Source organism: Sphaeramia orbicularis, chromosome 1, assembly GCF_902148855.1.
Source record: "Sphaeramia orbicularis chromosome 1, fSphaOr1.1, whole genome shotgun sequence".
Classification (NCBI taxonomy): domain Eukaryota; kingdom Metazoa; phylum Chordata; class Actinopteri; order Kurtiformes; family Apogonidae; genus Sphaeramia; species Sphaeramia orbicularis.
This window is the reverse complement of record NC_043957.1, coordinates 21,857,791-21,885,343: the sequence shown is the minus strand read 5'-3', so window position 1 is coordinate 21,885,343 and position 27,553 is coordinate 21,857,791. Positions and strand designations below refer to the sequence as shown.

General features: G+C 39.2%; 1 protein-coding gene across 2 annotated transcripts in view; it reads left to right on the top strand.

Annotated features, from left to right (window-relative positions):
- LOC115421076 (protein sidekick-1) overlaps positions 1-27,553 on the top strand; it is a 504,319-nt gene that overhangs the window by 456,222 nt on the left and 20,544 nt on the right. For both annotated transcript variants that reach the window (XM_030136788.1, XM_030136797.1), the window contains 9 exons: positions 3,551-3,752; positions 11,932-12,035; positions 12,792-12,862; positions 13,706-13,844; positions 15,622-15,678; positions 16,588-16,689; positions 17,841-17,956; positions 27,094-27,280; positions 27,373-27,510. In XM_030136788.1, the coding sequence (XP_029992648.1) occupies positions 3,551-3,752; positions 11,932-12,035; positions 12,792-12,862; positions 13,706-13,844; positions 15,622-15,678; positions 16,588-16,689; positions 17,841-17,956; positions 27,094-27,280; positions 27,373-27,510 (1,116 nt within the window). The remainder of the gene's footprint in view (positions 1-3,550; positions 3,753-11,931; positions 12,036-12,791; positions 12,863-13,705; positions 13,845-15,621; positions 15,679-16,587; positions 16,690-17,840; positions 17,957-27,093; positions 27,281-27,372; positions 27,511-27,553) is intronic.

Below are 27,553 nucleotides of genomic sequence, written 5' to 3'. Positions count from 1 at the left end.
TGACTCATGTTTAATCACTCAAATTATTATTTTCCAACAATGAGACAGAAGACAGTCAGACCCAGTATCATCCTCCTGTCACAGAGGCTTCCTGTTGACTCCCCAGCGTTAGCTGGTCCTCCGGTCCGCCACAGCCCACTGCTGGTGCCCGTCCGACCGGCATGGGTCTGTACTGACCCGAGTCACCAGAGGACATCGTGAGGACAATCGGCGGAGTCAATGAGCGACTGGACGGACTAAAAAATGTTCTCACAGACATGAACACTATATTTATCAACCAATGAATTTTATGTCCTTGTCTCTTTATATGGTTGTTGCTGAATGTCCATCCGGACAGGATTGGCATTGATGGATACAGGGTCTAATTGGTTCTGGTTCTGGTGGTGGATGTGCTGCTCTGACAGTAGGATGACGTGCCGGTGTGTTCATTGTTCTTCTGTGTATCTCCGATGTGCACATCAATCAGAGGAATGACCTTTTCCACATTATTAACAGTTTCTAAGTGTCACCTCTAAGTGTCGCCAATGGTTCCAAAACACTAGAAACGTGCGTACGCCAGCTATGGACTTGGCGTGAAGGAGCGCACATTTCCACGGTCATTTCAGTCTTTATACATCTGAACGTGAGCGTGGAAAAGGGCGTACGCCAGGTTTTTGTGCGTACGCACGCTTTGTACATGAGGCCCCAGGTGTCTATGGGCTTCAATGGGACTGAGTGGAACAGTTTTTTTCATTGCCTCAAAACTGGACGGTAATTGAATAAATGACACAATGTTGTCCCGCCCCCGGACACCGGGAGTCTCTGGGGGTGAATGGAGCTGTGGGCGGAGCTCGGCTGGGCTGGACACCAGAATCCCACGTGCTGATTGGAGGATCAGTCGAAAGGCTGAATCCCGTTTGATTGACAGCTAGTTTCAGATCTGCTCCTTCACTGACACAGTTCAGTTTAATACCGTCACACATTCTGCTGTGAAATCAGAGAAACCACTACGAAATTACTCGTTCATTTCTTGCACTGTAAATAAAACACACTCATTGGACTTTCTTGTTTCAATTTAACAATTTCAGCGATTTCTTGTTTCAGTTACGTAATTTAATCATTTCTTGTTCGACTTTAATATCATTTTGTAGATAGTTAAATCAATCAAACTGTCGGCTAGGTTGGAGTGAAAGGAGCATCTCTTGTTTAAAAAGGCTGAAGTCTTACACCCACAGCACACTGGGCCAAGGCAATCTAAGCAGCCTAGCTCTGCTGGACATTGAGAGGACACTGGTCCAGTCCCTGGAAAAGACGCCTACTTGGTACGATAAGGTCGCTGACCATTTTCTTAAAAAGGAACGGAGGGCCGAATTTATGTTTAAATAACTTGACAATTTTTTTTTTATGCAAGTCGACAATGAGCTTCCCGTCTGAAGGATGAGCAGCCACCACTGATTTTCTCCTATATTTCCTGTAAGATTTGTCCAATATCTGTTTTATTAATAAAATCTGCAAAGTGTTTTCAGATACCTTCATATACGTCTACTTTATTTTTAAGAATATATGTTATTTTCTCCAGAGCCATATGTTGCGTGACAGCAGTAGCCCAGCAAAATATATATTTGTCTGCGTTCAGGCCTCTCGTCCATATCTAAATGGCATTTTAGGTCACAAAAACTGTGATTTTTTTTTTTTTTTTTTAAACTGTGGTTTGTGTGGAACCATGAGAACAGGGAAAACAAAGATAGCGTCACACCCCACTTTGCTCATGTCTATTATATTTTGGTTAATGAAGCTGCACCTGAAACATCAAATCTAGGTGTATAAATCAGTGTATGACCAGCAGTAGATCGAGGTCAGAAACAGCAGACAAATGAAAGCGTTTTGTTGTGAACTCCACATGATGTCAACTCCATCCTTTTCCTCTGAAGTTTGTGCAGGAGCAAATCTGATCTGACTTTTTATTGAACAAGCATTGCAACATCATAGCCTCAGCAGTAGTTAGTTTTCATGCAAAATATTGGCAACTGAATGTTTCATATTTTCACTTCATTTGTTCATGTGGCCCCCTCCAGTGCATAAAAGCCTCAAGTCTCCCCAATTGCTCATTTTTCACTGGACTGGTTTGAAATTTGGCCTGAAAATCCAAAAAGCCAACAAGGGTCATTTGTTTTCCTGTAAATGGCTTTGCTTGAAATGTAATAAATAAAAAAGAGTAGTTTCTTACCTGAAAGTAAAATCTTTGTTTTTCAGAGAGTAATATTTCTACTCTTTTCACTTTCTTACAACCAAATATTGACTCTCTGTATTAATATAGTTCCATCATATCCACAAGTTCTTTGGTCCCACACAAAAACTGACTGCCACAGATGTTAACAAATGTTTCTTCAGAGCTGAAAAACCCACTTTTAAAGTAAAATAAAAATAAAATATATTTTCTCAAGAAGGATTCTTATAAATAGTACTTTAAATTTGAATTTGGTCCTGACACCTGCGTTGTGTCTTCTGAATTTCCTGGAACATGATGTTACATTAGAAGTCAAACGAGCGATTGGCTTAAAATTGCACTCACTACAGCTAAGAGGGTCATACTAAGGCACTGGAAGGGGCAGAACAACCCTACTTATTCTGAATGGTATTCAGCCTTATCAGAGACCGCCTCATTTGAAAGACTGATCCACAAGATAAATGGACAGATGGATATATATGGAAGTGTGTGGGAACCCTTCTTAACACAGATTGGCTCATATTGAGGGATGCTGATTGAACTCAGCTCATGCTGGAAAATCCAATGTGCCTACCTTTTTTTTTTTTTTTTTTTTATATGACTGACTGGCTAGGGGAGAGGGGGGATTGTGGGAGAAAAAGGAAAAGGAAGGGTTGTTCCTTCAACATGGACATCTTACTAATGTATGTTCTTTCCAATTTAGTGCAAGATGCAATGTGTTCGGCTCTGTGTTAGGGCTGTGGACCAATTGTGATGTCCTTGATTTATTTTCTTAAATGTGACCTGTGAACTTTTGAAGGATTCAATAAAAATAAAATAAAAAAAAAAAAAAAAAAGGATTCTTAATATTCATGGTTTTGATATTCATAAGGGTAAAAAAAATTAAAAGATGCTGCATTTCTCCATCAATTTATCATTTTTTTCTGATTTTTTTTATACATTTCAGTGGCTGCAATATTTATACTTGTGTATTTGTACAGTGTTGACATGTTCAAACTCCACATGACACCTTTTACACCTGTTTTTCTGTAAGTTCTGGAAATTTGAAGAACGTTCCTTGTCTTTTTGCCAGGTCCCACAACCTTAAGTGACATTTTTAGGTTATTTTTTCCTCTAATCATTACATGAGCTATTGGGGCCACAGTGAGTTGGAATGGAATGTCCCCAGTCATTAACACCTACTTTTATAATGGATTCTGAAGTGTGTAGACACAGTTGTTCTTGCATTCAGCAACTAATTGACTCTTACTAAAGTTATTATCAAAGTTCATTTCATCTTGGCTTCTTTTTCCTTTCTCTCACTCTGATTTTTTTTTTTCTCCAAACTCTCTTTCACTTCCATAGAACGACCTCAGCCACCCAGGAAGTTGTCAGTTCCTCAGGATGGCGTTGAAGCTCGCCGTCTCCACCTCCACTGGGTGATGGGAAACTCTGGCTCCTCCCCCCTGAGATACTTCACAGTTCAAATAAAGGAGCTGCCCAACGGAGAGTGGAAAATGCACACTGCTGACGTCCCACACAATGTGACCGCCTGGGCTGTGGACAGGTACAGATTACACCAACAGGCAACAACCACAGACCAGGAATGAAGCCAGTGTCTTAGTGTCTTACAGATACAATACCAATGAACGCTAGACACCAGCTCTGTAAAATCAGCTCTTCTGTTTTAAAAAGAAGGCCCCTAAATATACTGGGAAATGATTGGTGTGGTAATGAGATTTTAGGGTTGATAACAGGCTGTGCTGACCTGCTCAGACCTTTAAGGTTTCTATTTATTGAATAAAACATTTTATGGTTTTTCATTATGCGGTCGGTCTTATCCAGTTCATTAACCTGCTTGGCAGCGTGTTCATATATTACACAAAATCAACATTTGTGTTACCACTGTTATGTACTACACTCACATGTGCTGGTATTAACACAACAGTACAGTCACGAAAAAAATACTAGACCATCAAAAGTCATCAGAAACAGTGGTTATGCAACAAAGTACTAACTCCTGTGTGTATCATGTGACTAAAACAGACAGAAAAGAAAGCATGTTCCACATTTTGGTTAAAATATTGTCACTTCTTGCTCCAAAAAATGAGAACAGTGAGAGCCAAATGCTAAAGGCTAGGCTTCAAGAACTGTAGGATCCACAAACCAGCGAGCTACATCATGGCCGCTATGTTAACCATTCAATCTGTGATTCACACTCACACACACACACACACACACACACACACACACACACACACACACAGAGCTGCTACACATGTGACTATTGTTCGATATATGAATGCGGATATCACCATGTCCTTCACAGTCTTTTGCTTTTCGTTGCAGTGCCATAAGGATGACGTTTTAGTCAAGGATGACATGGTGGGCTTGAGTTAGCGCATTCTGTAAAAGATCTAATGTCTCCACGTCCTTGAGGAGACAAGTGGACATGGAGAGGAAGGCATAAGGAATCAGCAAAATAGCAAAACAGGGGGGAAAAGAATGGAAGAATTGTATTTATTCACATCTTTAAGTGCAGTTTGTGTGGAAAACTACATAAACCAAAGCATCCACAGGGACAGCAGACTAACCACAGTCAGTGCAGAAACATGGAGGATCTCACTCTTCTAATCAAAGAGGCACTGCAGGAGCCTCTCTCACACTCTCTTTGTCCCTCAGAAGTTTTTTTTTTTTTTTTTTTTTAAATCCCATTAAACTGTTTGCCTAGGGTTCATCCAATGCAGCTAACTATTTTTACTTTTGTTTGCATCTTCTATTCGTTTTCTTACATCGATTCATGCAGACTTCTGTATTATTTTTTATTCATCTTTAAGCATTACAAAAATAAACAGGGGACTCAATTTTTTTTCAGCTTCCTTCCTCCATTCCTCCATATTTATCCCCTCATCCTGTCTTTCCTCATTATGAAAACCTGTGTCATAATGACAGTGGTTAGGCTGGTCCACCATGTAGCACCAACCTGTAGTGTATGATGTGTGTCCCCTGCTTCGTGACTGTTTATGCTCCTTCTTCTGGAGTTATCAGTGGGGTGTTTGAGATGCTGAGGAGTTTCCTCTCAGTGTGTGTGTGTGTGTGTGTGTGTGTGTGTGTGCGCCAGTTTTAACCTGCCTCGGGGTGAGTCTGTCTGCCATGATGGCGGCTGCGGAGCTGTTGTTGTTTAGATGCTGGGTTTGTGTTTTTCTGGGCTCATTTTATCAGTAACTCATTACTGCACCAAACTAAGGAATTAGCTTACATCTCAGCGTGCACACTCTCGCATGTTATCTGTCCTTAATTGTTGTTTTCCACCGAGACATCTTTAGAATCACAATCCATTCAAGTCTTCAGGCTCAAACTTTTGCTCACACTTTGAAACCGTCCTCAGTGTTTCCAACATCCTCAACATCCTCCCAGTGCTGTTGGTACCCCTCCCCTATTTGAGTCTGGGGTCTTTGATGTTATATTCCCACAATACCAACAATCCCAGAGGATCTCTTCTAGTCCCCTATTGGGCCTGCAACTGATTTTATACAGGACAACAGAAGATCAGCCCTTCTTTTTTGAACTGGTATACTCTCCTAGGCTCACAGAGTCTCACATCTATGGAAGCATATAACAGATAGGGCCATCCTAATAATGACATTTTAGTTTTAATTGTGCTCAGTTTAGTATAACCCAAACAGTTTAGATACACAGAGTACATCTAATGAAAAATGCCAACCATTTATAAGTTTTGGCCACTGAACACAACAATAATGCCCTCAAGGCTTTGTAAACAAAATTTGCTCATGGCAGATTTGGTAAAAAATATACATTAAATATGCAGAGCTTGAAATACACACAAAAATGACTGATATTTACTAGTACCAACACAATAATGCACCTTATAAAGATGCCATTTTAAGAGTGCCAGACAAATCTCAAGGCAGGAAATGATGTGCAAATAGTGATGGATATAACATGAATGCAGCCTTTCACATTCAACTGAGTGGAGATGATTATCAATGGGCTAAATATCATGCCATGACTTTAAACTGTAAGAAAACCTTAAAAGTTTGGAACGGTTTAAAAGCTCAAAACCCAATTTGAAAAGAGTTTTAAGTTTTGAAGGTTTGCATAATGTTTTATAGGCTGAAAACTATTTTTTCTGAATGTCTGAATACATTTAGTGCCAGTACTGGAGATCTGGCTCATTATCATTCTGGAATAGTGGTAAACACTCAGTTGGCTGTTTGGCTAGTTTTTATTTGTTTCAACAAGTCACACTTGTCTTGGCAGCAGTAAGTACAGGACGCAGAGACAGAGCCACGGCTAAATAGTGAACTTGTCTGGGAAGTTTTTTACTTGGAGAAACAAGCCATTGTAGTAAAATGACTAAATACCTCCAAATAAAATGTCACATAAAAAGACATGTTTTTGCCATTTCCAAAATGTAGTCCCAGCTCAGAGGTTGTTCTTTCACACAACAAAGGGAACTTTGAAAACAGTAAACACAAATGGCAAAGGGAGGAGAATGCTGATTGAGATTTCCACACAGTGACAGAGCTATTCCAACAGAGTCCTGTCAACCTGACTGCTTCTTCTCAACTGCATCCCTCTTTTTACAGTGCTTCTCCAACACATTTTCAGTGTCACATTTGTCACTGTTCTCAGGCTGTTTGTTTTCCAAGATTGAAACTTTGTAAAGGTTGATCTGAAAACTGCTATGCATATGTTGAGAAAAGCACTGAAACTTGAGTTTTGAAAGAGTAAATCTTTATTTTGATACCTGTCTCATCTTGACATATTTGTGCTCATGTTGCAGACTGTTCCTTCAGAGCAGTCTGTAAAGGATGGCCCACACAGTTGTGAGTTTACACATCATGTTATATTTCTCTGCGCTGTCTCACAGCTCTGTTCTGAAACTTTGAAACAGGATCCTACAGTTTGCTGTGTACAGTCCCATCACATTCTGTATTTCCTCCCTTAGGTAGGATAGACAGACTGTTCAACCAAAGTACAGTATGAGCACTTCTGTGTTGTCTGATTGTCCCCAAGCAGAACCAGTCCTGTTGTTATGGACGGCTGTGAAAAGAGGTAACACCAATATTTAGCCCCTAAAGAAAGCCCCTATAATGAAAAAAATCACATTAAGTGTATGAAATATTTGGATGGTTTTTTACTACTTTACTTGTTTGGGAACTGATGTGTCATCTTTTCATTTAAAGTCATGGCAGAACATAAGAGTTACTGCTGTATTCTAGATATTATTCTATTTATTCAAGACTTTTGTTATCAAAAAGAGATATTAATGGCTGTGATGTAGATAGCTGTTTAATACAACTCAGCTGGAGGACACTCATGATTTAACCTGCCCCCCTTCGCTCTTAATAATGGTTCAGATTAATTGAAAGCAAAGTCAAATTTGTTTTGCCACTGACTATGTTATAATCTTTTAAATTTTAATCAATGTCCAGCGATGTGAAGGAGAGGGCACATTTCAAGTATTAGGCACTACACTGCAGCCTCACTCTGCTGGTGTTTTACCAACTGCTGTGTTCTCATTGGGATGATTGTGAGTGGCGCTAGACTTAAGTGTTCTCAAAATGACATGTAAATTGTTATTCTGTACTTATTAATACATTCACCTTGCATAGAGGAGAAATGCAGATAAGATTTTGTGGTAGTAAGAAACAGTAAAAGGCGCTTGGACACCAGAGACAATTAGGAATTATTATTCAAGACCTTGTCTGCTCTTCAAAAGGCCAGTGAAAGAGGAAAACATGTCTGTTAAAGCAAGAAAAGGAAGTGTTGATAGGAAGTTATTTCCAGACTGTTAAAGGTCTCCTTGTGGAGTGTTTGACCAGTGGTGGCGCTGTAGAACGAGTGTTCTGAAATGTCAAGTGGTTGCAAAAAGACCACTTTTTGTTGGACTGCTTTTAACTTTGATTACATTGTGCATTTACCGTGGCATTATTTCAGTTAGCTTATGTAATGTCTAGGGATGCACTGATACCGATACTAGTATCAGGAATCGGTCCAATACTCAGCCTGTGTACTTGTACTCGTACTTGTAAAAGTACTCCGATACAGCCGCACTGATATCACTTACGGCAGCGTGACATTCGCAGTTAAGTGCAGCAGGTACACGGCAGAGGAGTATTGTCAGCAGTGTGGAGATTTTTCAAAATAAATGACGGTGACAAAAGTATCGCTGACTGCAAGTAACATTAAAGACACAGACGGATATGGACGGAGCGTTCTGTCCATCCTCTGCATACATTCCATCCGTTTTTTGGGTGCTCGCAGTGTGTACCCAGATGGAGAATACCACCAGGAACCGTGGAGGTAGAGGATCTGTTCAAAGAGTGACTGTGTGAGTTAGAGAAAAACTACTGACAGATTTATGACAACTACCCTCAGCAATATCAATATCAACATTAGTATCCACATTAGTTTTACCGCTGTCGTCTCCATGTCTGTTGTTACTGACGTTCTTCTTTTTCTTCTTCTCAAAAAACTTTACTCTTCTTTGTGATTTTCGGCCAGTATGGTTAATTAAGAGCGGTGCCCCCTGGTGGATTGATTGAGAAATGCTCATTCCAATACATTAAATGTCAGTAGCAGCACTTTGTTACAGTCAGACTAATGACGACAATAAAGGACATTTTCAAAAGTAACTATTAAGAAGTGTAATGCTATTAATAAGTACTCATATCAGTACTCGGTATCGGCAAGTACTCAAATGTAAGTACTTGTACTTGTACTCCGTTTGGAAAAAAGTGATATTGGTGCATCACTAGTAATGTCACAGCATTTCCTTACACGTCCTTCATTATATGGACAAATAACAATGTAGAATCTAGACCTGATCAACTGAACCAACCCCCCACTCGGACTGTAGGCACTAGGCATGATGGGTAATCACTTCATCCATCACTCTTCATTAGTCTGGATCAGGGTCAGTCTGGACTCATTAGACCACATGACCTTTTTTTCCTTTGAAGCACAGCCTAATCTTTATGTTCTCTATCAAACTGATGGTTATTTAAGAAAAGAGAAGCTTCTCACTGCATCAGTTAAAGGGTTAAAGAACTTGTTCCAGCTGAAACATATTAATCACTGCAGTAATTATCCAATGGAGGGATCTGAACTATTTGCTAACTTAAATCCAGGTGGTGGCTTTTTTTGATCAGGCAGGCAGTGTTTTGTTTTTTTTTGTTTTGTTTTGTTTTTTGTTTTGTTTTGGGTTTTTTTTAGCAAAAAGAGTAAACACATCAGAAATGTTTAGCAAAATAGTACTCTGTAATTTAACTGCAATTATACATAATGACAAACTGTTGCTATTTAATTTAAAAAACGTAGGCAGTGGCAGGCATGAATGTGACAACAACCTGTTATCCGTTTGTAGTTTCCTCTATCTCAACACCCTTATTATCCTGTATTTTGAATTGAAACACACAGTATTTACTGTAGTTTCTGCTGAAGGTGTCTCTATCAAGGTCCTCCTGTCGTCTAATACAAATATTATGCAAAAAACAGTTTCTCCACATGTGGTCTCATCCACATATACACATTTCAGATCACTAATATTGAGATTTTTTTTTATGTGTCTTGAAAGGTTAATTTTTCTTAATCATCAGTCTTTATGTATTTATGTGATTTTAGAAAATAGAGTTAAGAAAATAATGTCACAAACATTTACAACTTCCCATTGTAGTTATGTATAAAGAATATGTATTTTCTTACACTTAATGCAGCAGTATTTTTTCATAGTAATTAAGTACCTATAAGAAATACAAATGTAAACAAATCCAGTTCCAAATTGCTATCTGTGTAAACTCCTACATATTAAAGACACAGTCAGATATACATTCCTCAGTAATACCAATATGGTGCTTTTTTACCTATTTCAACCCATCCTATTTGAAAACCTGACATAAAAAGCTTTATGAATCCAATATGAAGAAAAAAATACGTGTAATTTGTTGTTTGCCTCACAGACATATACAGTGCATAAACACTAAAGTGCTTGTATAAAAAAATCCACTTTGTAATTAAATTCTCATTGATATACAGTTGCCTCTGAGTAATTAAGAGGTTTAAGACAACAATGAAAATCAATTTCTCATGAATTAATGTCATGTGTTCATTTATAAATGCGTCCACAGTGCATCATAATAAGGTGTGTATGTCCTCCAGTGCCCATTATGCTTGTAACACAATGTCTCGCAAATATTCACCGGGATTCGAGGATGACATGATTCTACGGCAGTTTAATGTAAACTTTCACTGTGGTTTCAGTGAGACGGCTGTTTGCTTAATGAGTCAGATGAAAGTTGTGTCAGATTTCACAAAAGTTTGTTGTTGAGACAGCGACATGCCTCAAACTGTTTTATTTTTCATACTAAAATTCTAAGTCAGTTTACTGTCAAACTGTTCATCTTATATGTGGCTTGTTGTTAAAACCTGAAGATGAAACATATTAAAAAAGAACACAAGAGTCAAAGGGAATCATTTGAAAAACATTTTTTATTCTATTACCTCCGACAAGGAGGCTATGTTTTTGCCGGCGTTGGTTTGTCTGTTTGTTTGTTTGTTTGTCTGTCTGTGTGCAAGATAACTCAAAAAATTATGGATGGATTTGGATGAAAATTTCAGGAAATGTTGACACTGGCACAAGGAACAAATGATTAAATTTTGGTGGTGATCGGGGGTGGGGGGGCCACTGATCTGCCTTGGCAGAGGTCTGCGCTCTCCGAGTGCTTCTAGTTGTTTTATTTGATTTCTTTTTTTTTTTTTTTTTTTTTTTGTTCTTTGTTGTTTTTGTTTTGTTTTTTTCACTTCTTTACTTTGAGTGTTTTTTGTCTTAAAATAACTGGAAAAAAGTGACCAAAGTAATAAAAGAAAAGACCAGAGTGGACTGGCCAAAGTAAATAAGGACAGTACACTGGACAGGCTAACCCTATACATACAGGGCTGTAGAAGTTACCAGCACATCGCTACCCTACCCACAAAAAACAAGCCCCAAACTCAGCCCTAATGAAAAGAAAAGCAAAAACAGGACATCTGGACCCACCTGGGCAAACAAAAACAAAAAGCTAACAAAAAGCTAAGCTGCAGGCATGAGGCAAATCCTGCGTGAAGTGGAGCGGAGGTGCGCCTGGACATACGGAAACGTGGAGACAGAGAGAGAGCCACACCCTACAGATTCTCAACTATATAGCATTAAGTGGCGCCAAACTAATTAAGCTCAAGCATATAAAAACAGAAGAAATACTACAAATAGACAAAAATAGTTAACCTATAAAAACACTATTAACTAGGATAAATATCTACTATATTATACAAAAATACACAAAATAAACAAAGTCAAAAAGAAGGAAAAGACTAGAAAAATAGTACACAGCACCTAATGAGACCAATATATGAGACAAAAGAATCTGCCAAAATCTGCGAATCACATTCACCTCTGCCATTGGAATGAAGGGGACAGAATCTGCCTCGAGTGCGATGAAGGGTCGAGACTTTGCAACAGGAAGTCATTCATCAGTGAACTGCTTTGTTCTTTAATGTCCTTGGATGAACTGATTAGAAAGCTCAAAGGTCAAGGTTGTCCTGACTTTACAAAACAAAAAGTCTGTCCATAACAACAAGTAATTAGGAGATTCCAATGCAAAGGAAAGTGGACACATCTAATTGAATTTATGCTTTATGTTTGTATCCCTCTGTTTTGGTGCGTCTGTATATATGTATATCTGTAGGCTGAAGCCCTTCACTTCATACAAACTGCGAATGCTGGCGACCAACGACATTGGAGACAGCGTCTTCAGCAAAGAGACCGAGGCTGTGACGACTCTGCAGGACGGTGAGAACCTGGAGAGGAGGAAAGACGAAGAGGGAAATGATGGAAAATGAGCATATTTTAGAGAAGTATAAGAGCAGGATTGACAGACCAGTGATGAGACAGGCCATCTGATTCATCACTCTTCTTATCTTTTTTTTTTTTTTTTTTTTTTTTTCTAACTTGTCTTGTCCAGCATCATAACAGCAGAATGGTAGTCTGGCTGCCTTTTGGTGCTGAACAGATTTGCTTTGCTGAGGGAAACTTCATGAAGTATATGAGGCTCCCCTCGATATTCTACTGTCTTTATTATGAGTTTTGTTGAACCGCATTTCGATACCGGACCTGACATGGGGCTGGGGGGGGGGGGGGGGGGGGGGGGTGAAGGGGGTAGAACAATATCAATATTGAAGACAATATCAACAATGCAAACAATACAACCATGGTGATCATTATAATGGTAACAATAACTAGAACAAGAACTGAGTAAACTGGGCAGAAGAGACAGAAAATAAAAAATTCCAATAAAATAAAATAAATAAGACCTATTAAATGAGGAATATAAGAAAAGAAATCATGAACAGAACATCATAAACAATGACCGCCCAAATAATACCAACAACAGATCTACACAACATCAGTTGTTCACATTAATCTCCTGCGACAGAGTGACTACATCAGAGTAAAGCAAAGAGAGCAAGGCTAAGAGACTGAGGTGCACTCAGTGATGAACACAGCCATGAAATCGCATCACTCTTCTTATCATTGTTTTCTTTCCAGTGCCTGATGAACCTCCGGTGATCCTCGCAGTCAGACCAACAACCACTACCTCAGTCCTGGTGCAGTGGAAGGTATCACTCACTTTCGATCTGCCAACACATCTGAGACACATGTACAGTGTATATGCACACACATACACACAAACACATACACACACACACACACACACACACACACACACACACACACACACTGACCTACCTGAATGAACATAGCTAGAGCGATGCTTAATTATGGACCAAAGAAACCCTGCAGGTTTTTGTTTGTGTGTGTGTAGATGGATGGATTTATCATTATTTATTGAACCAGGAAAGGTCAGAGGGCAGCAAAAAACACATTGGAGGAATGTAGGACGGAGGGAGGGACAGACAGACAGACAGACGGACAGACAGGAAGAGAAATGTTCAAATTGTTAATGAGGAGAAATAAGCAGGGGAGATGTTATAAAGGACAAGAAGCACACACACACATCAGCAAAAGCCAACAACAGAGAAAAGGTTTTTGGAGAAAAAGTGACGTAAACAGATCGTAAATACCACCCTCACTCTTCTGTCTGGAAATGTCTACTTTTTTGGGCTCTCCATCCTTATGTCAAAGCAGAAAGAGGCTATGAAAAACAAAGTCACCAGCCATTTCATCATCCTTTACTAGAGTGCCAAACCCACTGAAGCCTCACTTTGTCTGTGTGGGTTACACACAGACCAATCCAGCAGGTCCGTAAAGTGGACTCTGCTTATAAAACACTGCTCTTACAACCTGCCAGTAACCTGTCAGTCTGCTCACTATACGCAGAAATAATAAAAATGAGCACAGCACAGTATTCCCCCTTCTGAGAAGTTTTTTTTTTTTTTTTTTCTCTCTCTCTCTCTCTCTTGAGAAATTGATTAACTGTACACTTCTTGTCTTGTTTCCAGCCCCCCAGAGAAGACAGCATTAACGGGGTGTTGACTGGTTACCGGCTATATTATAGAGAGCTCCCAGCAAACACTTCCACGTTCGCTGAAGCAGATATCCAGGCAACCAAAAACAACACCGCAAGTGCCCTTATTACGAGTGAGTACTGCTGCTGTGAGTCTGATTGTTTTGAAAGGGCAGTCCAGAGCAGGATGAAGGGGTTAGGGAAGCAATCTGGGGTTTTCTGGGTCCCAATGATGATCTATTTTTTACAGGGACAAATTGCCCTGGAAACTTTTTCCACTGTGCACAGACACATCCAAAACATGTCTGTGTCCCATCTTTGTCAACTTTTCAAACACATCCACTGAGGGGACAGAAGGGGTGTTTTTGCAATGTCTTTTTTTATTGTCTTTTCAGCATCAATTGCAGGCAACTTAAGTTCACTTATGGGTCAAAGGCTGTTTTCAGACTGGGTATCCGAGTCCGTTTCCGAGTCTGTTGGACCCCAAAGTCCACTTAATTTTATCAATGTGAGTGCAAACGCTCCATGCACAGGTACCGTACTCGAGTCTGGCTGAGAAGGTCGTCCTGGTAGTCCTGGGTATGGACTCTAGAACATTGTCGTGTGAAAGTAATCTGTACCTGAGACTGGAAGTAACATAATCACCACGAGAGCGTAGATGGCATTCCTGTTGTCTCCTGAAAAAGCCTCGGGTCCACGCAGCATGGGCTCACCTTATTGACCAAACCACTGGGTGAAATATCAGGGACAACGAAGGTCACTCTTCTTCTCTTTGCCTCAAACAGTCTACAGATAGAAAACTATTGCCTGTGGGTAATAATGTAAGAAAAAATGATAGATGTTTGTTTAAAATTCTATTAGCAGCCTGTGAAAAGGCCATTATCAAAAAATGGTGCAGATTAGAACCTCCTACAACTAATGACTGGAATATTTGAGATGGAGATTCTGACCCACAGATTGAGGACTCAAGAAGAGCAATGTCATGATAAATGAGATGAATGGACAATTTTCATTTCAACATCACATTACTAAAACCAATTGTTAGTCACAAAGGTTTTTTATGGTCAGTGTATCCCAAATGTCCCTTTTGTTTTTTTGTATTCTTGTATTTGTATTCTTTTGTACAGAAATCAAACAATAAAAATAAAGTAAAAAAAATAAGTTTTGCCTGTGAGCAGAACAGTCACTTGGTCGATGACATAAGGGTTTGTAACTTCTGCGTTTGTAGGATAGTGACAGAATTCCTGCCTCACGGCCACCTACTGTTTTGGCCCTGTAACACCCACTCGTACTTGGGTACATGCTTGTGAATGAAACATCTGCAGGAAAGGAGTGAGCGTGTCCAAGTATAGCGCAGATCCAGATACCCAGTCTGAAAACACTTAAAGTTTTTCATGATGGATTTCTTGGACTTGTGGATGTGATTGTTAGACTTTGTGGTAATGGAAAGATATGCTGGGTCTGTTGAATTTAATTCACGATTCAGGTTCCAGGTGTTTGATGTTTTCACTTTGGGACAAATATAACTCATAAACTCATATCAGTCTATCATACTACAGATTGTGTTTTTCTTTAGATCACAAATACCAAATTCTCACTGCTAACTGTACTTTCAGTTGTTGTTTTTTTCATCCTTTTTCTCCATGATGCCACAATCTGTATCTATGTCATTCCTTTTATTTAAAAACAAAATGCAATAATATTATAATGATATAAAATAGTAAATGCTCTGATAATGCGTAAAACTTGACTCTAGTGTAGATTCCAAATGTGCCTGATTAGATACCGTGTTTATATGTCCAGGTGTATATTCACTCCTTTTAACTCATGTCATGTCACTAAATGTTCATTTAATGTTGGAAGTTATTATTCAACTTAAAACTTTTATTTCTTATGCCCCCCCCCCTCAAGCCAAGAGCACCTTCAAGACAGTCAGCAGCGCCTCGCTAACAGAGTTCGAGTTGACTCGTAAGTGATTTAAGACTGAAAGACAGTAAGACTGTGGCTACACTTGATATGTAACGTATACACACTTCACAGAATGCCGGCTGCAACCCTACACTTCCACCATGATCACTTAAGACAGATCCATCTTCTATTTATAATTTTTTACACCAGATGTGTGTGTGGCCTTTCACACAGATATGGGTCATAATGTGATTTAAATATGTAAGACTTGCACATGCTTGTGTGGATACATGAAGTTTATATTTAAGTCTGTTTTACTGATTTGATCCAACTCTGTTTCAAAGCTAACAGTAGCTAGTGTTTGTGTATCAGATCAGACCAGAGGCAGCGAGGAAGACAGGAGCTATTATAAGGATTTTCACTGTAAAACTGAAGTCTTTTGCATAGATATCACTGTACTGGCTTTTTATCTTGGATGTAAGTAACTGAGACAGTCACAAGTATAAAAATAGAGTTATTGACGTCAACCAACAACTGGGTCCCAGCACAAAACAACTTCATGTGCACACTTCATGTGAGTGCATGTGCATGAATCTTACATATCGAACCCTTCTCTGTTTAACTTATAGTTTAAGGTTCAGAAAAGTTACTATTCAAAATCATTTGTTTCTTCAGTTCACAATGATCTTTGATAAGCACCCATGCTCTTGATCAGTTTTTTTTTTTTGGTATAGAAGTGTTACTATTTTAAAGGCGTGATCACCATGTTAGCATTCAAAAGTGATAAAAGACACATCCCACTACACATCTGTGAACCGTAGGCATATGTAATTTCAGTGTAACCTCTGGGACCGTTATTTTTTGGTTTAGTTTTATTCCTGGAAGAAGTGTTAAGTGCAGGCAATACATGATTCTTTGCATGTCATATTATTGTTTTATTCAATTCAAAGTTTCTTTCTTTCTTTGTAGAACTAAAGAAGTTCAAACGCTACCAGATTGTGATGACGAGCTACAATATTATTGGAGAGAGCCCCCCATCCACACCTTTTGAGGTGTCAGTTGGAGAGGCAGGTAGGTGGAAACAGAACAAATACAAATATACAGCAGTTAGAAAGGCGCTGAGTTTTGCTTCTTCTCTTGACTCTTTAACATTTTGTCTTTTGTAGCATTCTGGGAGCATGAAAGCACTTTTGTCCTTTGAGTTGTTGCTCTTAGTCAGACACCACCTCCTTTTCCTCTCCTTCTTACCATAGCATTTTGACAATCCAGTCTTACTAGTTTGAGGTTTATATTATTTCACACAGTCTTCACCTGCAAAGGCTAGGCATAAAGCCAATCTGAGCTCTTATGCCAACAGATCAGTCTCATGACAATAGAGCAAATTTAATCTGCTGAAAGGACATGGGATGCATTGAAAAATACTGAAGTTGGTCCTTGGGTGTAAATCATTGTGGAGTCTGTCTGTTTTGTCTTGTTTCTGCTGCTCTAGGCCTGTGCGATGCTCTTGTCCTCGTCCTTTCTCACTCTTGTAGCCCCTTGAGAACACATTGTTAGTATTTTAAAATTCACTGTGTGTATGTGTGTATGCATGTACACACACCCAACTGTTATCAAGGGCTGTGTCAGGGGTCATCTGTTTTGTAGTGGGTGCCCAATCCCTGTTTAACTTACAGCAAAGAGTCAAATCCTGGATCCATTACACAGACAGGAGAGCAAATATATCTCCTCACAGACACACACACACACACAATAAGATAGCTGGAAACCATACAAACACAACTGCAGGTAAACAGATACGCATGTTATGATAGTAACACCCAGATGTATTTTTGCAATTTCACTCCCAGTCTCACCTTCCCACTATCAGACTGTTGCTACATTCATATTCACCATGTGTGCAAGTACATGGATGCTTGTGTGTGTTTTGGTAGAGTTTAGTAGGGAATACATATCACATGCAGAGGAGTGAGAGGTGAGGATAAGTAGGGGGAGTGGGAGGCAGAAAAAGGCTGGAGGGGGATGATGAAATGGGGTGATATGGCCTTTTCTCTCGCCTTAGGTGCACACCACTGAGTGTTCATGCATATGTGTGGTACAGTGGAGTTACAAGGTACTGCCTTAGGCCCATTCTAATTGGTAGGGTAGAACATATCTTCCCTATTTCCCACTCTGACACCCAGCTGCACATGCAGTGTCTGAACCAAACGCCTCTCCTCCTACAGCTCCGTCAGTGGCTCCTCAGTCGATCAAAGTGTCAGCTGCGTCTCCCTCCATTCTGGAAGTGACCTGGGATACACCCCCCCTCGAGACACAGAATGGACTCATCCAAGGATACAAGGTGACACACAGAACGACAAGCACAAACATAAACATGGACTGCACACACACACACACGCATAAAGGTACACTGAAGACAAACATTTCCCAGACACACAGATAAGCACCAAGAGGCAGCCTGCAGGGCTGAAAAATGACACCAACACCACAGTGCAAAAACCTGCAGCTCCTCAAGGCTGGCTCTAAAAACCCTGTGTTAAAATGTCCAACTTCACAACAGGAAGAAGTATGTTTACAGACAAGGCCAGAGAAGGTTTTTTTTGTCTCTTTATATAATTTTCCTATCCAGACAATTTTATCAGGGGGGGATTTTTATAAAACTTCATAATTTGTTTTAGCTGCAGAGGCTGAAATCAAAGAAAAAAATTACCAGAGTCTGGAAATATACACCTTCCTTGTGCAGCTACCTTCTCTCGGTTCAATCAAAAAACTAAATGAAAATATAGATGAACCTGAGGCCGTTTTCACACTGCTGTGGAAAAGAAAAGATACTTTTCCAAGTCTGTATCAACAGTAGAGCAGTGGAATCACATCTGACTGAAACTGTGATTGTAATTACAGCAGTCAATGGTGTATTTAACCCCCTACCTGCCTAAAAACACCTGTGGTTCAGTAACATCTGCACCATGAAAACAGTCAGCAGAAATACATAGATGCTGGGGTCTGCTTGAGGTTTGTGCCTGATAAAAGGAACTTTTTCCTCACTGCTGTCACCAAGTGTTTGCACCTGGATGATTCTGTTGGGTTTCTGTAAATTGGCTTAAGAGTCTGGTTTAGATCAGCTCTAAATGGGAAGTTTCATAAGTAGGGGTGTGACGAGATCTCGTGACATTTCGTGGCACGTGATTAAATCGTGACGATATTTTTCATTTAAGTGAAAAGCTGTCTCGCAGGCACAGGGCAGAAGCCTATCAGACTGTGAGCTATCCAAACTTCTAGGTAGGAGGTAAGTGAGGTACGTCGCATACTTAAATAGTGTTCAAAATGCACCTGTAACCCTGTTCAATAAAAAAAAATCTGTTTGTCCAGTCATATATTTTGTCATTTTAGTTTTCTTAAAAGTAATGTGAAATATCGTCTCGTCTCATTCTCCTAAACCCAATATCGTGTATGGTCTCGTCTCGTGAGCTGAGTGTATCGTCACACCCCTAGTCATGAGAAAACTTTTGTTATAATGTGACACTATCTAAATAAAATTTGATTGATTGGTTGGTTGGTTCATTGATTGATCGATTGATTGATTGATTGATTGAATTCTTAATATGTCATGGAATTCTCAGATGAGAACCTTTTTGTCTAATGACACCACAAAACTATCATGCACTGCAGCTTTAAGCCTTAAAGTACTGCATAAATAAGATCAGTTGAGTGACAGGCATGTGCTGTCCATGTCAGCCATGTGACCTTTGATTGATAACTCACAACCTGCTGATCTAGAGCTTCTGAGCTTATGTTTATTTAATAAAGAGGATTTTTTTTTCCCTTACAGACAGCTCTACTGCATTCACGGCTCAGTATTTACATTAACAAGACCAGGATTCTGTAACGTAAATGTCGTCCAAAATTGACTACAGTTTTAATACTTCTTACAACATGGTCTGTGAGCTTAACTTCACATTAGCTTACGTTAGCATTAATTTGGTCATTTTTGCAATACGTAGTCTGTCAGCTAGCCCATTAATAGGTGTTTTAATGCATCATGTGGAGTCGATGTTACTGTTTTCAAGCACAAATCTATGTTAACGTTTGTCATGCAGCTGAATGTACTACTGATTTGATACTAATTAACTTGGTTTCAAAGCTTCTAACTATAGTTGTGTAGTGTTGCCACTCGGTGTACTGGTTGTTATGAAGGATGTAGGCAACATTAGAGGCATTATCTTAGAAATAGAGATAGCAAACATCAACAGACAACAAGCTCTCAGAACTCCACCAGCACAGACAGTTTAGTAGACCTTATTAGAGCTTACCTTACTATATGGTCTGGCAGCTACACTGTTAATTAGGGGAGCTACCACTAATTAGCCTGTTTTTGCATTACATAAACTTGGTATCCCTGTTTTCAGTCACAAATGTATGTGTTAGTATTTATCAAGCCGCTGAAATTACTTGATGGTGTTTAACATGACAGTATTTGCAATGTAGATGTTGTTTTCAGTGAGTTAGTGGTAGCACGAGCTTGGCGAGTTTCTATGGTTTTTTCTCCACTCCTCATCCCACCATTGTCCAAATATGGTCACTTCTTCTACTGCTACTACTACTACTACTTGGGGGTGCTCCCATTAGGCGTCGCCACAGCAAATCATCTGCTTCCATCCGTCCCCGTCCCCTGTATCTTCTACCTGCATGTCCTCCTTCACTACATCCATAAATAGCTCCATCTTCATCATCCTTCTACCAATATATTCACAATCCTTCCTCCGTTTTCGTCCAAACCTCCTCTGTCGTTGTCGCCAAAACATCCCACCTGAGTTGTCCCTTTGATGCATTCATTCCTAATCCTGTCCCTTGTACAAATTCCAAAATGTCAAATTTTTGGTTTCATAATAGCAGTTGACGAGTTGAAGCTGCGTCAACTCTCTATGTACCGTCTATGATAAGCACAATGTGAGTGTCTGTGCTATAAAAAACACAGCACTGTTACTGTCTGTGTTTTAAATGTCTCTGCTCTTGTCTTAAAGTGGTTTCACTCTGCTGCTCCTTCAAGTGTCCTATAGAGAAGAGAGTATTAAGTTGGAGGAAGAATCTGAATATCCTTTAATGATTTCAGGACTCCTCTGCCTGTCCCACCCCCTCACTTTTACTACTTCAAACACAAGGTTATCTGTCCTGCTTTAGACACATTGATTTCTGCAGGAGTAGAGGGGAAGAATGAGAAGAAAGAAGGGAAAGTAATATTTGCAGAGTGAAGGAATGAGACGAGCAAGCGATCCCTGTAGAATCCTGATGAGAGAGAGGAGGGTTCGAGGGAATACATTGAAATTACCAGAGACGGGTGGACACAGGATGGAGTGTGAGGGGGTTAAGGAGATTAAGACGGGAGAAATAGAGCAAAGAAAGAATGTTTAATGAATTTATAGGTTCTGACTTCAGTTAACGCTCTCTTAACACAGCACACACAGCAGGTATAACTGAAGGGTGTATTTTTAACAATTTACCGAAAGGCTCGTGTGTGCTTGTTACAGGCAATGAACATGATGTGGAAGGTGTAACTGGTAATACCGAGATGTGCTTATATTGTCACTGTGGATTTGACTTGTGCACCTCAACGCTGCTGATTTTCAAGAATTATCTGTCAAGTTTGTGTGTCATGTACTAATAACATGACAAAATAAAATGTTTCCCTCTATTTTAAAACAAAACCCACCCCATTTTGTTTTGTATTATCACCACTAAACATCCTAAATCATCAAAAGAGATGGATGGAAAATCCATTTAAGGGTTTTGAACTCATTTAATCATATCATAATCAGTCGTGACAGCTTAAAAACTGTTTTGTTCCAATAATCCTTATGCTCTCACACTCTTATTAAATACCAAAATACAGCCTCCAAACATCGCTGAAGTGGATTACAAAAATGCCCTGGATTTTTGTCTTTAACCATTAGATCAAGGTATTACAGAAACTATTTCCTAGTTTTTGAGTAAAATATTTAAAATGGAAGCACCCTGTTCATGCAGAAGGTAATACGTTTTGATTTTTAACCGAGCCTATGGATGAATTATTCTGTGTCTCATTATCGTGAGAGCATGTAAGGACAGGGATGGTATAATGCTGCCCTCAAGTGCTACTTGTAAGCTGCTACTTCCAACTTTGGACATTGTAAATTTAGCTTATAAAGCTTTGTAGTGCTGTCTTTTCAGAATAATAGCTAAATGGACCCTTTTTATAAAAGTATCTCTTGGCTGTCATTCTACTTTTTATACCACGCTTTGATACATTGAGTAGCCAAAAAAGCTCTTAAATATGTAATAGTTTAAAATCATACAAACACAAAGCACATTAAAGATAAAACAACATATTATTCAGCTGAATTAATAAATAATAAAATTGGCAGATGCTTTTGTCTTTTCCATCTCTTACTAGTCTAAATGGAGTGTTTAAAAGTTCACGATTTTCAACAAGAACGCTTTGACCTGTAAAAGGACTTAGCTGCCAACTCTGCAAAATAGCCCACAACCTGGCATAAACTTGCAGTGGTCGCATGTCATTACATTTCATTAAAATTTTATCACTTTCCTTTTTAGCTCAGTCTTAAATAGAACATTGTGTCTTCTCTCCAAAGCTTGGATTAGATTTTTCAAAATCGGCCATTCAAAAGAAATCAATGTAAATGGAGGACATTTTACTAAAAAGTACGTTCTTGACATCCTCATTAACAGGACAGAAAAAGACGTTCTATGATTCATTTTCAGTTTCTCCCTTTGAAGTGGTACCTGCTCTCAGTCTAATGCACATAACTAACACAGATCACTGTGTATATAAAGGTATTTGGCTTTTATCTGTATTATACTTCATGTAAGATTATGACAGTTTCACATTTTTTCAGCAGTTTTTTTCTATTCAGTTTAATTTTAGGTAGTTGTGAATGTTTGGGTCAGTCTGTTGTATTGTGTTACGAGGGTACATATGACAGAAACTGACCAGATAGAAAACTAAAGATGACATCTTGTTAAATTTTGTTTACAGTTTCTGCCATATTTTTTTGTAAAGGCTAGTTTTTTGATTTGTTTGTTTTTTGTTTCAGCAAGCAGAAATGTTTCACTTCTAGCTGTAGTAGTCATTATTCTGGTAGTTTTTGTGACCATTAATATCCATTCTGTCACAGAAAACTCAGAGATGTTGTCCCTGAGAGCTTCACTTTACAAGACATGATAATCAGTGGTTTTCCTCTGACATTGTGTTCAGAAGCTCAAACAGTGTTACCAGAGGTATGAGATGTCATACTGCTGCTCCACATTATTACCAATTCACAACTTTCCAAATGATAAGTAACCACAGAATATAATTAAACGTGAAGCAACATCAACCATTGGTGTCTGAACCACTGATTTGAAGTCAGTTGTTGATTTCACCATCACATTTTGGCTTTCTGGAGCCAGAAGTGACCATATTTGGACAAAGAACTATGGCGGCCTAAGGAGTCAAAGGTGAGCACGCCCTAGCTCTGTGAAAGAAAGTTCTTTTGCAGTTTTATTAGTGAGACCTATCAGCCATGACTACTGTAGAGCTGTCTGTTAGGAGGGAAAAAAAGTATTTTATTAAATAGACAGAAACTCAGAACGTCTGACTCAGCAGGTGAACAAGCTGGCACAGGTCTGTCAGTCAAATCCTGACATGACTGATTTCCCAGCTTCTATTCACCTTGAGATCTGATTCACAAAGAAAGCATTTAAAAAGGAGTTTCCAGATCAGTTATAGAGGTTCCAAGTAAAACAGATGACAGTAGAAATAGAATCTATGTTAGCCAGGGCTTTCTGGAGCCACTTGTAAGTAACTTAAAGGGGTCATATTTTGTTAAACCCACTTTTATTAGTCTTTGGTACATTTATTTGTGTATTTAGACCCTAATAGTTCAAAAAGTTTGAATTTGAACCGTCCAGGTGCTGCAAAGCTATCTTTATATTATTTTGGCAAAAATTGAGTGGATTTCTACAACCTGTTTTAATTCCTTCTTAATTTGTTACATCCATTTGTTACGTCCATAACTAGTTACGTCATGACATTTGCACATACGAGGTCAAGACTTCCGACGAACATTTCTCCAAGTACGACATAATTGTTTGTCAGCAGCAGCGGTTGTAGTCCATACTGAAAATATGTCCAAACTTCAAGCCAGTTACCTAAAATGTTCAGCTGTTGTTTGAACGGGACAGAGCAGCACAGCCAACAACCTGGAGGGGGAGGGGTGTGAAGTGGCTCATTTGCATTTAAAGGGCCAGCACTCAAAAGGACCTTTCTGGTGTCGTTACTCAGAAATAGGGTTGACGATGGACCTGTGGAGTTGAATTAATGAAGAATTCAGACCCAAGCAGAGCATTTACAGTTCATGTAGACCACAGGGAAATGTTTTAAAATGTATAATTCCATTTTTAAAAAGCTAAATATCAGTCCTTTAAAAGACAATGGATTATGAACATTTGGACAGATATTGGACAATGTGTCAAAGTAAAATAACATAACATAACTGACAAGAGGAATAAACCACTGGTAACATTACCATTTGATAATCGAAGAGGGCAACGTCAGTCAAATGACATGACTGAAACTGAACATAAGACATCATTTTTAGGTCTTGAGACACGTGACTAACACTGATGAAAGGCCTAAAGTGACTTACTGTGAAAAAAAAAAGAAGACAATGACTTGACTTCTTTTGCTTGGTTTTTAGCAGACACTGGAACTGACTTGCTTGATTGGTCTCAAAGTTATGACTTGATGCAGATGTGTGACTAAGCTCATCTCTGTTTGATAGTGTTTCATAATACAATACGAAAGCTGCAAATTCATTCTATAATATCAATTCACATCTGTTAAAGGTTAACTTGTTTTATCATCCCCGTGGGGAAATTTTGTCATTTTACCCATAATAATACACACACACAGTACCTAGCATTAGAATTAGCATTAGCAGTTAGCATTAGCACAGTCATTATTAGGTCAGTAAGCTGGCGTTGAAGGCGCTTGGGGACCAACTCCAGATCTCTATCCACACCATGGTCAGAGGCATCGACATCTTCGTGCATGTTTGTAATGGTGGGGTAAACCTGCACAGTGAGGGGAGAACAGCTAAACTCAATGCAGAACGCTCCGGTCCAACTGAGAATCGAATCTGGAACCTTCTCACCGCCTGCTCAAAAGTAAAACACTCTGGACATAGCCTTCATATAGAATAGCTGATGAATAGGTTCATAAATGTTTTACTTCAAATTTATGGTGTGATACCTCGATGTATTTTCATTATTCATTACCTTTACAGTTCATGATGAATCCCCTGAATTTATACGACTTGAACATAAGATTAAAACATTATCCTTCTGATAACAACAAATCTGAGATTCACACCACAAATGTGAACACAGTGGAAAATGCCATCCGTGTGAATATGCTTCATTGGCTCATTTTAATGGTGGTCTGTATACTTCATTAGGTGGCATGACACTGATGCCAAATACAATAAAGTAGTAATTTTACCTAAATTTGTCCACTGCTGGTCCACACATTGACTCATGCACAGAGAAAATTCTCCCTAGACACTGTGTCCACTATCTCTGAGCTTCTGGAAGTTTGAGTACAGTTTGAATGGACTATGGAAGCACTCACTGCATGATTATGCAGCCAGGTGGTTGATTGTCAACGAGTGCTTCTTCAGGAAAATATCCATGTTCTCTACTCACTCAGGTTCTTCTGATTCATCTCTAATGCATGAGGCTGTGTAACCTTGCAATAGATGTGTATCGGATATGGCCGTGTGTCAAGAGAGCTTCTGCTTTTGCTTTTTGCCTCTCAGCTGTTGTCAAGATGTTTACATATGAAAATATTTTTGAATGATATGCAGTGATTTGGAAAGAGGCAGATTAAAGCGAGCAGCTGTAGGTGTGAGAAAGGTTATGAGTGTATCTGCACCTGTCCAGTGCAGTTATGGGCTAAAGGCAAGCTGCTGGAATGCATTAAACAGATTTTGTGACTGGGTATGCATTTATATAGGCTATTTACTCTAAGTACTCAAGTATACTGCTTACGTTTTCTCTCTGATTATACACAGCCTGTTTTAAAAGTGCATGACCTAGAGCTGAGTGTCGAAGTCACAGATTCATCTATTGTTAATATTAAAACATATTCCTGTTAACTTTCTCAGTGTATGTATCTGAAAATGAACACAGTACCTGATCAAAAGTTGATTTCATCACATCTTTGATGATATGTTACAATGAAAAAGGGATTTTTTTTTTTGTTTCATTACATTGTGGGACTCACATTCACAATCTACTCACAAGTCCTTCATATTGATATTGATCACATCATAAGGAGAACAATATTTCAGCTCGCTGTAAATGAAATGAACCATGACACTTGCAGGGATTAGCCAAAGTAGCTAGTGTGTCTTCATTATCACCCAATGTCATCAAAGATAATGGTCATGTTCATGATTATTGGTTCATTTTAATTTAAGTATGTGCAATCTGCAAAGGAGGAAGTAGCCCAGTGTTTTTCAACCTTGGGGTCGGGACCCTATGTGGGGTCACCTGGAATTCAAATGGGGTCACCTGAAATTTCTAGTAATTGATAAAAAATACAAAAAGATGGTGATTTCAGAGAGACAATCACATAAATAAAAGACATGAGAAATTCTGAAGCTGAAACGGAAGCACTGTGGTACTGTTTATCTTTAAATGTTCATTGTGGTCAGTTTCAGATGCTGCAGCTCTTTCATAATTCATAGTTTGAGTTATTGTTTGTTCAGTATTAATTGTCAGCCTTGGAAATCCAAGCTGGACTGACTGTACATATCCTGACCAAGGAAAATAAAATTCTCACTTTGTGCAGTAATCTACACCTGGCTTTTCTGCCTCCGTCCATAATAGTATACATTATATAGACTAAATGTTGTCTAAAATTAACGTTCATTTGCAACATAGTATAGCAAGCTATTAGATGATCAGAAACAAATTAATTTTAGCAAAAAAAAAAAAAGTCTCCGTTTTGAATGTCTGGGGTCAGCAGAAATTTGTGATGTTAAAATGGGGTCACAACACAAAAAAGGTTGGGAACCACTGAAGTAGCCTGTGGGTAGAACATCAGCCTACACAGGGATTAGAAAATGCAACATGGTGGATTTTACTCTGGTTTCTCCCATTGGTCAAAAATTAAATCGTTCCTGACTCACTCTACAACTTGAGCTTCACTTAATTGGTATGAACATGATTCGAATAATGTAATGAAGGAAAATTCACTTCAGAGGAATAAGACTACTGTCGACACAAACCCGATTTTTCCATAACCAACTTTATCCTCCTAGGAAAACAGGAAAATACGTCATTGGCTGTGCTATTTCATAAGTGTTGATTATGAGACATTTAATGTAAGGGATAAATCGCAGAAATGATGGAATGAGTGATTGTTGCTGAATGTCCTAGATCCACTACTGGGAGAGGGAGAATCAGAACCAGACTGAGAAGGTTAAGGTGATCTTCGTCCCAGACACACGGGTGCACCTCACCAACCTGAGCAGTTACACCCCTTACCTGGTGACACTGACGGCCTTCAACACAGCTGGAGACGGCCCCCCCAGTGACCCCCGAGGGGCCAGGACCCTGCCGTCCGGTAGGGAGCCAGTCCAGTAAAAGACATTAGATGATCGGGTTTTCATTAAATCACATCCTTTTAAAGCTCTGTCTCCCCTCATGTGTTCGCAGCTCCGAGCATGCCCAGCTGCCTCACCTTCTCCGAGGTCACGGGTGGAAGTGTCAATGTGTCCTGGGGGGCTCCTCTGACTCCTAATGGACAGATAGAGGGCTACAGGGTCATCTACCAGCCCACTGTTCCAGTACAAGGTATGCACATTCCTCCCACACGTACATACCTAGAAATATGTTG